At 36.9% G+C, this 14,373-nt stretch overlaps 1 protein-coding gene across 10 annotated transcripts in view; it reads right to left on the reverse strand.

Moving 5' to 3' along the window:
- The window catches only part of PALS2 (protein associated with LIN7 2, MAGUK p55 family member), a 120,473-nt gene that overhangs the window by 37,979 nt on the left and 68,121 nt on the right, over window positions 1–14,373 (reverse strand). For all 10 annotated transcript variants that reach the window (XM_069588171.1, XM_069588165.1, XM_069588173.1 and 7 more), the window contains exon 3: window positions 1,456–1,608. In XM_069588171.1, coding sequence (XP_069444272.1) covers window positions 1,456–1,608 — 153 coding nt within the window. The remainder of the gene's footprint in view (window positions 1–1,455; window positions 1,609–14,373) is intronic.

Raw genomic sequence — 14,373 nt, forward strand, 5'->3', positions numbered from 1 at the left:
TTTACTTGCTGCTTTTTTACAAGTTTATATATATTTTTTAGACCGCATATAAATTTATGCATTAAATTTTATACTTACATAAAAAATATAGCATGCTTGCAAAGTTCTACCAGATGCATGCTTCTAAGATACCACAAACTTAACATGGCCAGTTACTTTAATATTAGCATGCCCAAAATAGCCCTCCTAGAGTGTTCCTTATCTCAGTAGATGCCATCAATTGTTTGTCAGAAATCCTGTCCTTATCAACTTCCCATATTTCTCTTCTGTGGCTGTCACATGTAATCACTCACTAAGCCCTATTGATTTTACAGCTTAAAACTTGAAAATCCTCACATCTCCCACTATCTATGTTGCCATCGCAACTTCTCACCTTGGCACAAAACCATACAGCTCCACAATCTGACCTCTCCCTGTTTAATAACCTCCCCCACTCTATCCCTACCCAAGGTTTCCCAATGTCCTCTGGATAAAGTTCAAATATCTTAGTATGCACTTAAGGCCTCAATTAACTGGCCCCTGCATAATGGTGTCTCTGACATGTGTTTCTGTTTTTTGTACTTAAGATATAGATTTAGGTTGGAACCATCTCACTATACATTTACATAATTTTTGCAGTAACATGGCTAGAGAGTCATGGAAAATCTTGAGGAGAAGCACAGGGGTGCTGCCATTTGATTTTTAATGCTAAGATTTGCAGTGACAAGAAGGTGATACTTTATTCTTCTATCTCACGACCATTTATTCAACAGTCCATTCTTTCTCCACTAAAATACAGTGTCTCATAAATCAGCTGCCATTTGTCTGAGGATGTATTTCTGGGGTTTCTCTTCTCTTCAGGCAATCTATTTTTCTAATACTGCCCCAATTCCAAACTGTCTTAATTATAGATTTCTAAGAAATCTCCACTTTCCTTTCTCTCTTCTGAAACTGATTCGTCTTTGGTAAACTGATTAACTCTTCACCTACACAGACAAATGCTTAAACTGAATTTATTTTTTGTCCCTGTGGAAAGTATGTTATTGTTTCTATCCCCTACAGCTCTCTCTTGTTGTAAGGTCATCAGCTGCCACCCAGTCTTAGAAGCAATACTGAAAAGGCATATCACTGGTCACAAGAAGGGCTGGCAAACAGTGATATTAAGGAAGAAAAATCCACTATCACCATGAGAAAAGTGTCCCAAGCGTGTGGTCTAATGGTGAAGTAGTTGGTTGTTTTTTTTAATTACACAAAGAAAAGTCCATTCTAATGCATTTCTTTGACAGACACTGTACATCTGTATAGTATGTGTATCTGTTTAGGTAGCATAAGCATATGAGAATATTAAAACATCTAAGTTGGAATTTGTAAAATATGGCCCTAAATCTTTCAAAAACTTCATCTTAAACAGAAACTACTGAAAGAATATTTTGGGAATACAGGGGACTTGGAAAGAAGAGAATAGAGAAAGTTTACCTGGAAGTGAGGCTCTTTGAGTATACCAACCAGTTCTGCCACATTTTCATCCACATTTATTAGAGGGGTGATATCTTCGAGAATTTCATTGACTAATTCCAAGTTATTATCACTGACAGCTTCTAGTTTTGAATCTTCTAGCCTCTCATGAGCCTGAAAAAAATACCAGTATATTAAAATAATAATACATACTGCTTTGCTCAGACTGTGGTTTTCTTCTTGAAAACTTTTGAAAGTTTTAAAAGATGTTACTTGATGGTTTGATCTACTGACTGAAAATTGAACCTTTCAATCAGAGGTAATATACAGATTTCATAGTAAATGTTATTATGCAATATGATAAACCTTGGCCTCTATTCCTACCCTAAAAATAATGGAAAACTCATTTTTATAACTAAACTTCGGAAAAACTGAATAGGCCAATGATAATTTTAAACGTTTTAAAAATGTACTATATTTCCTACCCAACAGAATTTTCTAATGACATTCTAGTTTAGGCTCAAATGATACTGTTTATGCTTTATTTTGGAGAAGGAAATGGCAACCCGCTCCAATACTCTTGCCTGGAGAATCCCATGGACAGCCCTGGCAGGCTACAAGTCTGTGGGGTCGCAAGAACTGGACATGACTTAAGTGATTAAATGACTAAACCATGCTTTATTTGATGATTAAGCATTATAAAAATAAGGGCATAATCATGATATGGATTATTGTTTAAAAAACAATGAAAATCATTTTGAGAATCCCATAATCCTAAAGTTACAATTTTCCATTTTGAAAATTCAGCAAAAAGGACAACTCGGGAAAGGCAACTCTTGAACTTTTCCACAGAAAATGAACCATCAATTACACTGTCCTAGGAAATAAATAGTTCTAATTATTCTAATAGTGGGAATAAAGCAGAGTTTTAAATTCAAACTCAGAATGAACACTAAACAGTCTGTATCTTTTAATTCTTGATTTTCTGATAAACAGTTGCTGTCTGATTTTGAAGACAAGTGAAGCATAATTTATTTGGCCTCATCTTAGGGCATGTGGGATCTCATGTCCCTGACCTGGTATTGAACCTGCACTCACTGCACTGGAAGCACAGAGTTTTAACCATTGGACTACCAGGGAAGTCCCCTGGTGGCTCAGGTGGTAACAAATCTGCCGACAATGCAGGAGACTCAGGTTCGATCCCTGAGTCAGGAAGATCTCCTGGAGAAGGGAAGGGCTACTCACTCCAGTATTCTTGCCTGGAGAATTCTGTGGAGAGGGGAGCCTGGTGGGCAATAGTCCATGCAGTTGCAAAGAACTGGACATGACTGAGCAACTAACACCTTACAGGAAAAGCATAATTATAAATATATTTAATTTAGAAATGAAACCTTGTAAGATGACAAGTTTTACACTTAATATTTTAAGTTCCAGTTCTGTGGGTGAAGGAAAAATTTTCAAATTTCAAGTGGTTACAGTATTGTTTAAACGTTATCTGATACCTATAATACTGTATATGTTATTTCTACCATACAATGTGGATCCTTCAGAATTCTAATACACCTTCTATTTCTTTTATTTTTAAATATTTTATTAAAAAATCATTTCACACATATCAATGTAAAATTGTTAATGAGCTATCTCACATTCTTGGTTTTTGTATCTCATCTTCTAAATCATACACCTTCTAATTTTAAAAATGCATTTTTTCATTTAAATCTATTTTTCAGATAATTCACAACAATGACATGAATTTAAGTGGAATAGAGGGGCTATTAGCAACATTTTAAAGGAATACCTCCAAAGAAGAAATTTTAAGTCATATGAAATAAAACGATAAGAAGAAATTGTAATTGTTATGAAACAAAATTGTCAAAAAGACCAAATGTAATTTTAAATAGAGCAATGAGTTTCTTTAGATTTAGATATGAAAAATGTTAAAATGACTAGGGAATGCCACTAAGAGTGAGAACAGGTAAATCTATAATTTTCTTAAAGCGTAACAGAAGCCTGATAAAGAGAGGATGACGAGACCATTTAACATATATCATGGAATGATTATAACCACTGAGAAAAAAATATATATACACACAACTACTTAACTCATAAAACAAGCTGGAAATACTGTTTTTTTATTTAGTTTATTTATTCATTTATTTTTTGGCTAGGCTAGGTCTTATCGGTGCTGTGCACATGCTTTCTTCAGTTGCAGAGAGTAGGGGCTACTTTCTAGTTGCAAGAGTTTCTCATTGCGGTTGCCTCTCCTGTTGTGGAGCACAGGCTTCAGTAGCTGTGGCTTATGGGCTTCAGAGCGCAGGCTCATTAGTTGTGGTACACAGGCTCAGTTGTCCTGTGGCATGTGGAATCCTCCCCGACTCAGGATCCAACTACTGTCTCTCACACTGTAAGGTAAATTCTGAACCACTGGACGAGCAGGGAAACCCTTGCTAATTGTTTTAATATAAATATTTGTTGTTAAAAAAAAAATTTTAATTTAGCATGATTAATCTTGCAAATAGTCTTAATACTCTAATGATAGTATATGAAAGCTTAAAAAAAGGAAGAAAAGAACTTGAGCATTTATTGAGGGCTTTTATTTTGTGCCAGTAAATATATTCTAAGTTCAGTATCAGAGTGTAGTCAGCTAAGGTAGGTATGTTGTTATCATTCTCACCTTACAGATACAGACCCTGATGATGCAAAATGAGATAAAGTGACTGCCTGAGTTCACACTACTGGTAAGCAACTAAGTGAGATAGTCCATCATCATCAAACTTGAGCTCTTACCTATTAAATCTTATTCAACTTTTTGATTATATAGTAAGCTACCCTATCATCATCTTACAGTTAATTATTTAATCTAAAATATTATACATTATTCTCAATCATTTAAAAGTGTGACATATGCTCTCCCTGACTGCTAGTTGAGTTGTTGCTTCTTAGCATGGCTCTTTCAGTGTAGATGTGCTAAATTATACTCCTATGGTTCAAGACGACCACCCACACTGTCAATCTCCATTCTTTTGCTCAAAGAGCTGTAAGAATTACCTGTTGCTCCAGGTAACAGATGATGACTACCTTAAAATTTTCAGGAACTAAGCCAATATATTTTCTACAATATCCTATGTTACTTAAGACTTTTTGATTAAATTGAAGTCTTTGGGAAAAGTAGAGGAACAGGAAAGATCACTGGCTTGAAAACTCTAATACCTTTCTCTTCCTTTCTATCTTGACCAACCTTATTGTTCCTAAACTGTGAGAGAACAGGAGGGAATGTGGAAAGACTACCAGCAAAAGAGAAAGAGGAAGTCAAGTAGAGGTCAGAAGTACACTATAAAAATAAACATACCTGAAGGTGTCTGCACATCAACCCTACAGACTGCTTCTATGGTAGGAAAAAAATGTCACTACACAACACATAAATCCTCAGAGAAAGAAAATGTTTTTAAGTGAAACTGCTATAATTAATATAGAAAATCAATTTCTGAAATATAGTTGGGTTCAATTAAGATAAACTTTAGTATTTCCAAGAAAGCAACTATAGGTCAATATTTGTTAATATGTAACTTTTAAAGTTCTAGTATAATGTGAAAGAAGTTGAGACCTCAAGTCAAAATTTATTTAGTAGTTTTCAAAAGGCAAGTCAGGGAAGCCTGGTGTGCTGCAGTCTATGGGGTCACAAAGAGTTGGATGCGACTGAACTGACTGACTGACTGACTGACTGGAGAGGCAAGTACCAACTTGAATTTAACTAATCAAACCCACCTGCCAATGCAGGAGACTAAGAGATGTGGGTTTAATCCCTGAGTCAGGAAGATCTCTGGAAGAGGACATGGCAATCTATGCCAGTATTCTTGCCTGGAGAAGCTCATGGACAGAAGGGCCTAGAGGACTGTAGTCCATAGGATCACCAAGGGTCAGACACCACTGAAGCGATGCAGCACACACAATCAAACAAGAGAGACAAAGGGAATACTGAAAACTTACCAGAGAGGCAGAAATGAGTCATATGCTATTTGAATAAACGTGTCTTGTTTCTTTTAAGAAAAAGAATTATTAGAAACCTAACACAACTCAATAGAAACATATTTCTCCTGCCACAAGCACTTGGAAGAACTCGCTATAACTGACTTTGTAGTACTTGGAATTGATACAAATATAGCCTAGCCCTCTTGTATGCCTAGTTCTAAGAATCCTATTCACCACTGCACCTTAGAAAAGTGAGCTGCAGGGAAGAAAAAGTTCTTTCAAAACTTCTGGGTATTTTGCGCAAGCAGAGTTCATCCATGCTGGTAAACAAAATTTTTAACAAGTTATCCAGTGTACGTAAAGTGACAAATGCTACTATCTAATAATGATAATGCCGTAATTATTATGTATAGTAACCTTACCTTTATCTGTTAAAAACAAAAATACTATATATTGTTTCTTCTTAGAACAAGGCTAAGTATACAGCAGTTGCTAATTAACTACTTCTTTAAAAAGTGATTAAATAAATAGGAGATAAGACTGACTACGGTCAACAGACATCTTTTATTCTAGAGATTTTTGAACTAAGACAAACAGCAATCCACAAATAATCAAAAAATAGGTAAAAATTTGAGCAGAAAGTAGAAATGAGACAAAAGAGAATGGAGAATTCAATTTTTACTTTGCTACTACATACATATCAAAAAAGATGAGGTATGTTTTATTGAAAAAAATGGATGAAATAAGTATAACAAAATTAGAATTGAATTATCTAATGAGTAATCTAGTGAACCAAAAACAGCTCAAATTCTTAGATTTGATAAACTGTATCTCAAGGTACTCAGGGAGGTGAGCCACTCTTAGAGATACTTGTAGAATTAGAAGAACCAAACAGATGTCAAAAAACTAAAAATGAGAATCTTTACAAAACATATTTACAAAATAAATCTTCACAAAAAAGGAAATTCAAATACTTCTTAACATATGAAAAGATACACAACCTACTTCATAAGAAAAATGCAACTAAAACTATACTGAAATATTAATTTCTTTGAGACTGGCAAAGATAAAATTCTTTTATCATCCTGCTTAATTAACTTATATGGAGAGTACATCATGAGAAACGCTGGGCTGGATGAAGCACAAGCTGGAATCAAGACTGCTGGGAGAAATATCAATAACCTCAGATATGCAGATGACACCACCCTTATGGCAGAAAGTGAAAAGGAACTAAAAAGCCTCTTGATGAAAGTGAAAGAGGAGAGCGAAAAAGTTGGCTTAAAGCTCAACATTCAGAAAACAAAGATCATGGCATCTGGTCCCATCACTTCATGGGAAATAGATGGGAAAAGTGGAAACAGTATCAGACTTTATTTCTGGGGGGTCCAAAATCACTGCAGATGGTGACTGCAGCCATGAAATTAAAAGACGCTTACTCCTTGGAAGGAAAGTTATCACCAACCTAGAGAGCATATTCAAAAGCAGAGACGTTATTTTGCCAACAAAGGTCCGTCTAATCAAGGCTATGGTTTTTCCAGAGGTCATGTATGGATGTGAGAGTTGGACTCTGAAGAAAGCTGAGCGCCAAAGAATTGATGCTTTTGAACTGTGGTGTTGGAGAAGACTCTTGAGAGTCCCTTGGACTCCAAGGAGATCCAACCAGTCCATTCTAAAGGAGATCAACCCTGGGATTTCTTTGGAAGGAATGATGCTGAAGCTCCAGTACTTTGGCCACCTCATGGGAAGAGTTGACTCATTGGAAAAGACTCTGATGCTGGAGGGGATTGGGGGCAGGAGGAGAAGGTGATGACAGAGGATGAGATGGCTGGATGGCATCACTGACTCGATGGACGTGAGTCTGAGTGAACTCTGGGAGTTGGTGATGGACAGGGAGGCCTGGCGTGCTGCGATTCATGGGGTCGCAAAGAGTCAGACACGACTGAGTGACTGAACTGCACTGACTGATTATGTTGTTGAGAATATGTCAGAAGACACATACTCTCACTTTTTTTTTTTTCCTGGTGGAAGCACACTAGTGAGCAGTATGACTGTAACAACCAAAATCACACAATTCTTTTTAACATTTATCCTAGAGATATACACACAGGTGTAAAATAACATGTAGCAAGCCTGCATATTACAGCATGACTTATAAGTAAAAAAGCCATCTAAGTATTTATCAGAAGTTTGACTAAATTTTTTTGATATACTCAACACAATGGAATATTATGCCACTTTTAAAGAGAACAAAGGTTCTCTGAAGATATTGATATGAATATGTAAAAAAAAATCAAGGTTTAGAACGCAGAATACAGACCCACAGGTACTATTATATTCAATAGCGAATATTATTGTATTTAACACATAGTTTCCCCCTAAGATTGGAAAAAAGAACGTCTGCTCTCACTGTATTCAACATTTGTACTCAATGTCCTAGACATGACAATTAGTCCAGAAAAAAAAAATAAAAAAGAATGTATATGTATAACTGAGTCCCTCTGTTGTAAAGCAGAAATTAACACAACACTGTAGGTCAATTATAATTCAGTTAAAATAAATAAAAAGGCCAATGAAAAAAGTTCCAAAAAAAGAAATAAAAGGCATACAGATTAGAAAGAAAGAAGTAAAACCATCTTTATTCATAGATTTGTATTGAGAAAATCCTAAGGAATCCACTAAAAAACTATTGGAACCAATATACAAGTTAAGCAAGATTGCAGGATTGAAGATTAATGTACAAAAATCAATATACTATGTACTAAAAATGAACAATATGAAAAGAAAATTAAGAAAAAAATTCCATTCACAATAGCACTGAAGAGAGTAAACTACTTAAGGTAATTTTAACTAAAGTGAAAATTCACTCTGAAAACTGTAAAACATTGTTGAAAGAAATAAAGATTTAAATGAAAAATCACTTCATGTTCATGGATCTAAAAATTTTGTGCTGTTAAGATGGTAATACTCCCTTAGAATGATCAGTACAATGTCTACTGGAATTCCAGAAGATTTCTTTGTAGAAACTGACATACTGATTCTAAAATTTATATGGACTTGCAAGGCATCCAGAACAGCCAAAACAATTATGAAAAAGAATAAAGTGGGAGATTCACATTTTCTAATTTCAAAACTTACTACCAAGCTACAGTAATCAAAACAGTGTGGTACTGTCTTAAAGACAGACATACAGACCAATGAGATAGAAAACAGTCTAGAAATAAATGCTCACATGTATGGTCCAATAATTTTTTACAAGGGTGGTAAACACAGCTGGGAAAACTGGATATTCCCATACAAGAGAATGAAAATGGATCACTAACACTATATAAAACAACTCAAAAATGGATCAAAGACCTAAACATAAGACCTAAAACTGTAAAATTATTAGAAGAAAACAGAGTTAAAGGTTCATAATACTGTAAATGGCAGATTTATTGGCTAAGACACCAAAGGCAGAGGAAACAACAGAAAAAAAAAAAATAGGTAAAAGAATTTCTTGAGAATTAACAAAAAGCAAACAAAAACTATGCACCAAAAGATAATATCAAGAGTAAACAGGTAACCAACTAAATAGGAAAAATATTTGCAAACCATATATCTGATAAGGGATTAATAGCTAAGATATATATGTAAAACTCCCAATATCCAACACACACAAAAACAACTTGATTCAAAAATGGGCAAAGAATCTAAATAAACATTTCCCCATAGATATACAAATGGCCAATAAGCACATGAAAAACGATCAGTGAGGGTTTCCCTTGTGGCTCAGCTGGTAAAGAATCCACCTGCAATGTAGGAGACCTGGGTTTGATCCCAGGGTTGGGGAGATCCCCTGGAGAAGGGAAAGGCTACCCACTCCAGTATTCTGGCCTGGAGAATTTCATGGACTATACCGTCCATGAGGTCACAAAGAGTCGGACATGACTGAGTGAAAAAAAAAAAAAAAAAGAAAAACAATCAGTGAGCCTGAAGATATGCCGATAGAAATGTCTCACACTGAAATCAGAGATAAAAGAGGAATGACACGAACGGAATAGAACAAATCTAAGGGCTGTGGGACGACCACAAGAAGATGTAACACACATATAAGGGGAAGAGCAGACTGACAAAGAGAAACAGGAGAATGCTTGAGGCTATAATGACAGAGTTTTTAAAAATTAATGATAGACACCAAGCTACAGATCCAGGAATCTGAGATATCACCAAACACTCATATTCAAAGTGCAAAAATCAAAGACAGAGAGAAAAGTTGGAAAGAAACTGGAGGAAAAATATTCCTACCTATGGAGGAGCAAGGATAAGAATTACACAGGACTTCTCCAGAAATCATGGAAGCAAGAAGAGTGTGTAGTGAAATAGAAAAAATCCTATCAACCTGGAATTACAGCTAAACAGTCAAACTATCCTTCAAAAATGGAAGTTTTTTGAAGGAGAAATACAGACTCTGTCTGACAAAGACTGGGGATTTATTGCTAATAGACTGGCATTGAAAATAACATTAAAAGAGGTTCTTTAGAGAGGAAAATAATATAGGTCCAAAAACCAGATCTCCATTAAGGAAAAAAAAAAAAGATCATTAAAGAAAAAATAAAGTAAAATAAAATCTAAAAAAAATTCTTACTCTAATAGATTAACTCTTCAAATTAATAGCAACAATGTATTTGGTGGTTATAACTTATGGATAAATGAAATGACTGATGGCTATAAGGGAGAAATTGGAAATACTCTTATAAGATAGTTACTTCATGTGCAGTAATACAGTGAAGTAATATAGGGGAAATGGACTGAGATTAGTTGTAAATCTTTATTTAAAAATCAACAGGAAACCACTAAATTAAAAATAAATATAATAGCTATGTTTAAAAAGGAGAAAAAAATGAAATCATATAAAATGCTCAATTGAAACAGACAGTAGAAGACCAAACAATAAGAAAAGAAGACTTACATATCTTGCTGTCTATAAAAATAGACCACTTTAAATGTAAAAATAGATGTAGATTGTACAGTAGTTTGAACATTCTTTGGCATTCCCCTCTTTGGGACTGGAATGAAAACTGACCTTTTCCAGTTCTATGGCCATTGCTGAGTTTTCCAAATTTGCTGGCATACTGAGTCCAGTACTTTAACAGCATTATTTTTTAGGATTCGAAATAGCTCAGCTGGAATTCCATCACCTCCACTAGCTTTGTTCGTAGTAATGCTCCCTAAAGCCCACTTGACTTCACACTCCAGGAATGACTGGGTCAGGTGAGTGACTACATCATTATGGTTATATGGATCACTAAGACCTTATTTGTACAGTTCTTCTGTGTATTCTTGCCAACTCTTTTTAGTCCCTCTGCTTCTGTTAGGTCCTTGCCATTTCTGTCCTTTATTGTACCCACCTTTGCATGACATGTTCCCCTGGTACCTCTAATTTTCTTGAAGAGATCTCTAATCATTCCCATTCTATTTTTCCCTCTATTTCTCCGCACTGATGACTGAGGAAGGCTTTCTTCTCTCTCCTTGCTAGTCTCTGGAAATCTGCATTCAGTAGGGTATGTCTATCCCTTTCTTATTTGCCTTTCACTTCTCTTCTTTACTCAGCTCTTTATAAGGCTTCTCAGATAACTATTTTGCATTTCTTCTCCTTTGAGGTGGTTTTGGTCACGCCTGCTGTACAATGTTATCAACTTCCATCCACAGTTCTTCAGGCGCTGGATCAGATCTTATCCCTTGAGTCTATTTGTCACTTTAACTGTATAATCATAAGGATTTGATTTAGGTCATACCTGAATAGCTGAGTGGTTTTCCCTACTTTCTTCAATTGAAGTCTGAATTTTGCAATAAGAAACTCATGATCTGAGCCACAATCATCTCCAGGTGTTGTTCTTGCTAACTGTATAGAGCTTCTCCATTTTTGACTGCAAAGAATATAATCAATCTGATTTCTGTACTGACCATCTCGTGATGTCCATGCGTAATCTCTTGTGTTGTTGGGAAAGGGTGTTTGCTATGCCAATCAAAATATGGCACAATTGCACTCATTTCACATGCCAGCAAGGTAATGCTCAAAATCCTTCAAGCTAGGCTTCAAGAATATGTGAACTGAGAACTTCCAGAGGTACAAGTTGGATTAGGAAAAGGCAGAGGAAGCAGAGATCAAAGCAAGAGAATTCCAGAAAAACATCAACTTTGCATCAATGACTACACTAAAGCCTTTGACTGCTTGGATCACAATAAACTGTGGAAAATTCTTAAAGGGAGATGAATACCAGATGACTTTACCTGCCTCCTGAAAAACCTGTATGCAGCTCAAGAAGCAACAATTAGAACTGGATATAGAACAAAGGACTAGTTCAAAATTGAGAAAGGAGAACGTCGAGGCTGCATATTGTCACACTGCTTATTTAACTTATATCCAGAGTACATCATGAGAAACACTGGGCTGGATGAATCACAAGCTGGAATCAAGATTGCCAGGAGAAATATCAACAACCTCAGATATTCAGATGACACTACCTAATGGCAGAAAGTGAAGAGAAACTAAACAGCCTCTTGATAAAGGTAAAAGAGGAGAGGGAAAAAGCTGGTTTAAAACTCACTATTCAAAAAATGAAGATCAATGGCATCCAGTCCCATCACTTCATGGCAAATAGATGGGGAAAAAAAAGGAAAGAATGGCAGATTTTACTTTCTTGGGCTTCAAAATCACTGCAGATGGTGACTGCAGCCATGATATTAAAAGACACTCATTCCTTGGAAGAAAACCTAGACCAAAACATCACTTTGATGACAAAGGTCCATACAGTCAAAGCTATAGTTTTTCCAGTAGTCATGTACGGATGTGAGAGTTGGATCATAAAGAAGGCTGAGCACCAAAGAATTGATGCTTTTGAAATGTGGTGCTGGAGAAGACTCTTGAGAGTCCCTTGGACTGCAAGGAGATCAAACTGGTCAATGCTAAAGGAATCAATCCTGAATATTCATTAAAGGACTGATGCTGAAGTTCCAATACTTTAGCCACCCGATAGGAAGAGCTGACTCAATGGAAAAGACTCTGATGCTAGGAAAGACCGAGGGCAGGAAGAGAGGGGGACGATGGAGGGTGAGATGCTTGGATGGCATCACCAACTCAATGGACATGAGTCTGAGCAAACTCTGGGAGACAGTGAAGGATAGGGAAGCCTGGCGTGCTATAGTCCATGGGGTCACAAAGAGCCAGACATGACTTAGCAACTCAACAACCACAGGTAGAGTATAAGTAAAATAAGGAGAAGGATATACCATGCTGCTGCTGCTGAGTCGCTTCAGTCGTGCCTGACTCTGTGTGACCCCACAGACAGCAGCCCACCAGGCTCCCTCATCCCAGGGATTCTCCAGGCAAGAATACTGGAGTGGGTTGCCATTTCCTTCTCTATGCTAATATTAATCAAAAGAAAGCTGGGGTAGCTATATTAATTTCAGAGAGTTTTCAGAACAAGGAAAATGATCAGGAACAAACATTCAGTTCAGTTCAGTCTGTTAGTTGTGCTGACTCTTTGTGACCCTTTGTAGCACACCAGGCTTCCCTGTCCATCACCACTCCCATAGGCTTGCTCAAACTCATGTCCATCAAATCGGTGATGCCATCCAACCATCTCATCCTCTGTTGTCCCCTCTTCCTCCTGCCTTTAATCATTCCCAGAATCAGGGTCTTTTCCAGTGAGTCAGTTCTCTGCATCAGGTGGCCAAAGTATTGGAGCTTCAGCATCAGTCCTTCCAATGAATATTCAGGAATGATTTCCTTTAGGAACAGACATTACACAATAATAAGGACAGAACAATCCATAATGTAAATGCTCGTAACAGTAGAGCATCAACATATGTGCAGCAAAATGTGACAGAACTTCAATATGAAACAGATTAGTCCACTATTATAGTTGGATTAATACTCCTCTAAGATCCAGCAGGCAGAAAATAAGTAAGGACAGAGCTGAACTGAACAAAAACACCGATTGATTTCATCCCACAGCAAAGTGCACATTCTTCTCAAGTTCACATGGAACTTTCACCAAGCTACAACACAGCAGTTCAGTTCAGTTCAGTCACTCAGTTGTGTCCAACTCTTTGCGACCCCATGAATCGCAGCATGCCAGGCCTCCGTGTCCATCACCATCTCCCGGAGTTCACTCAGACTCGCGTCCATCGAGTCAGTGATGCCATCCAGCCATCTCATCCTCGGTCATCCCCTTCTCCTCCTGCCTCCAATCCCTCCCAGCATCAAAGTCTTTTCCAATGAGTCAACTCTTCACACGAGGTGGCCAAAGTACTGGAGTTTTAGCTTTAGCATCATTCCTTCCGAAGAAATCCCAGGGCTGATCTTCAGAATGGACTGGTTGGATCTCCTTGCAGTCCAAGGGACTCTCAAGAGTCTTCTCCAACACCACAGTTCAAAAGCTTCAATTCTTCGGCGCTCAGCCTTCTTCACAGTCCAACTCTCACATCCATACACGACCACAGGAAAAACCATAGCCTTGACTTGACGGACCTTAGTCGGCAAAGTAATGTCTCTGCTTTTTAATATGCTGTCTAGGTTGGTCATAACTTTTCTTCCAAGGAGTAAGCGTCTTTTAATTTCATGGCTGCAATCACCATCTGCAGTGATTTTGGAGCCCAAAAAAATTAAGTCTGACACTGTTTCCCCATCTATTTCCCATGAAGTGATGGGACCAGATGCCATGATCTTAGTTTTCTGAATGTTGAGCTTTAAGCCAACTTTTTCACTCTCCTCTTTCACTTTCATCAAGAGGTTTTTTAGTTCCTCTTCACTTTTTACCATAAGGTGGTGTCATCTGCATATCTGAGGTTATTGATTTTTCTCCCGGCAATCTTGATTCCAGCTGTGCTTCTTCCAGCCCAGTGTTTCTCATGATGTACTCTGCATAGATGTTAAATAAGCAGAGTGACAATATACAGCCTTGACGTACTCCTTTCCCTATTTGGAAC

This window comes from Ovis canadensis, chromosome 4 (genome assembly GCF_042477335.2).
Source record: "Ovis canadensis isolate MfBH-ARS-UI-01 breed Bighorn chromosome 4, ARS-UI_OviCan_v2, whole genome shotgun sequence".
Classification (NCBI taxonomy): Eukaryota; Metazoa; Chordata; class Mammalia; order Artiodactyla; family Bovidae; genus Ovis; species Ovis canadensis.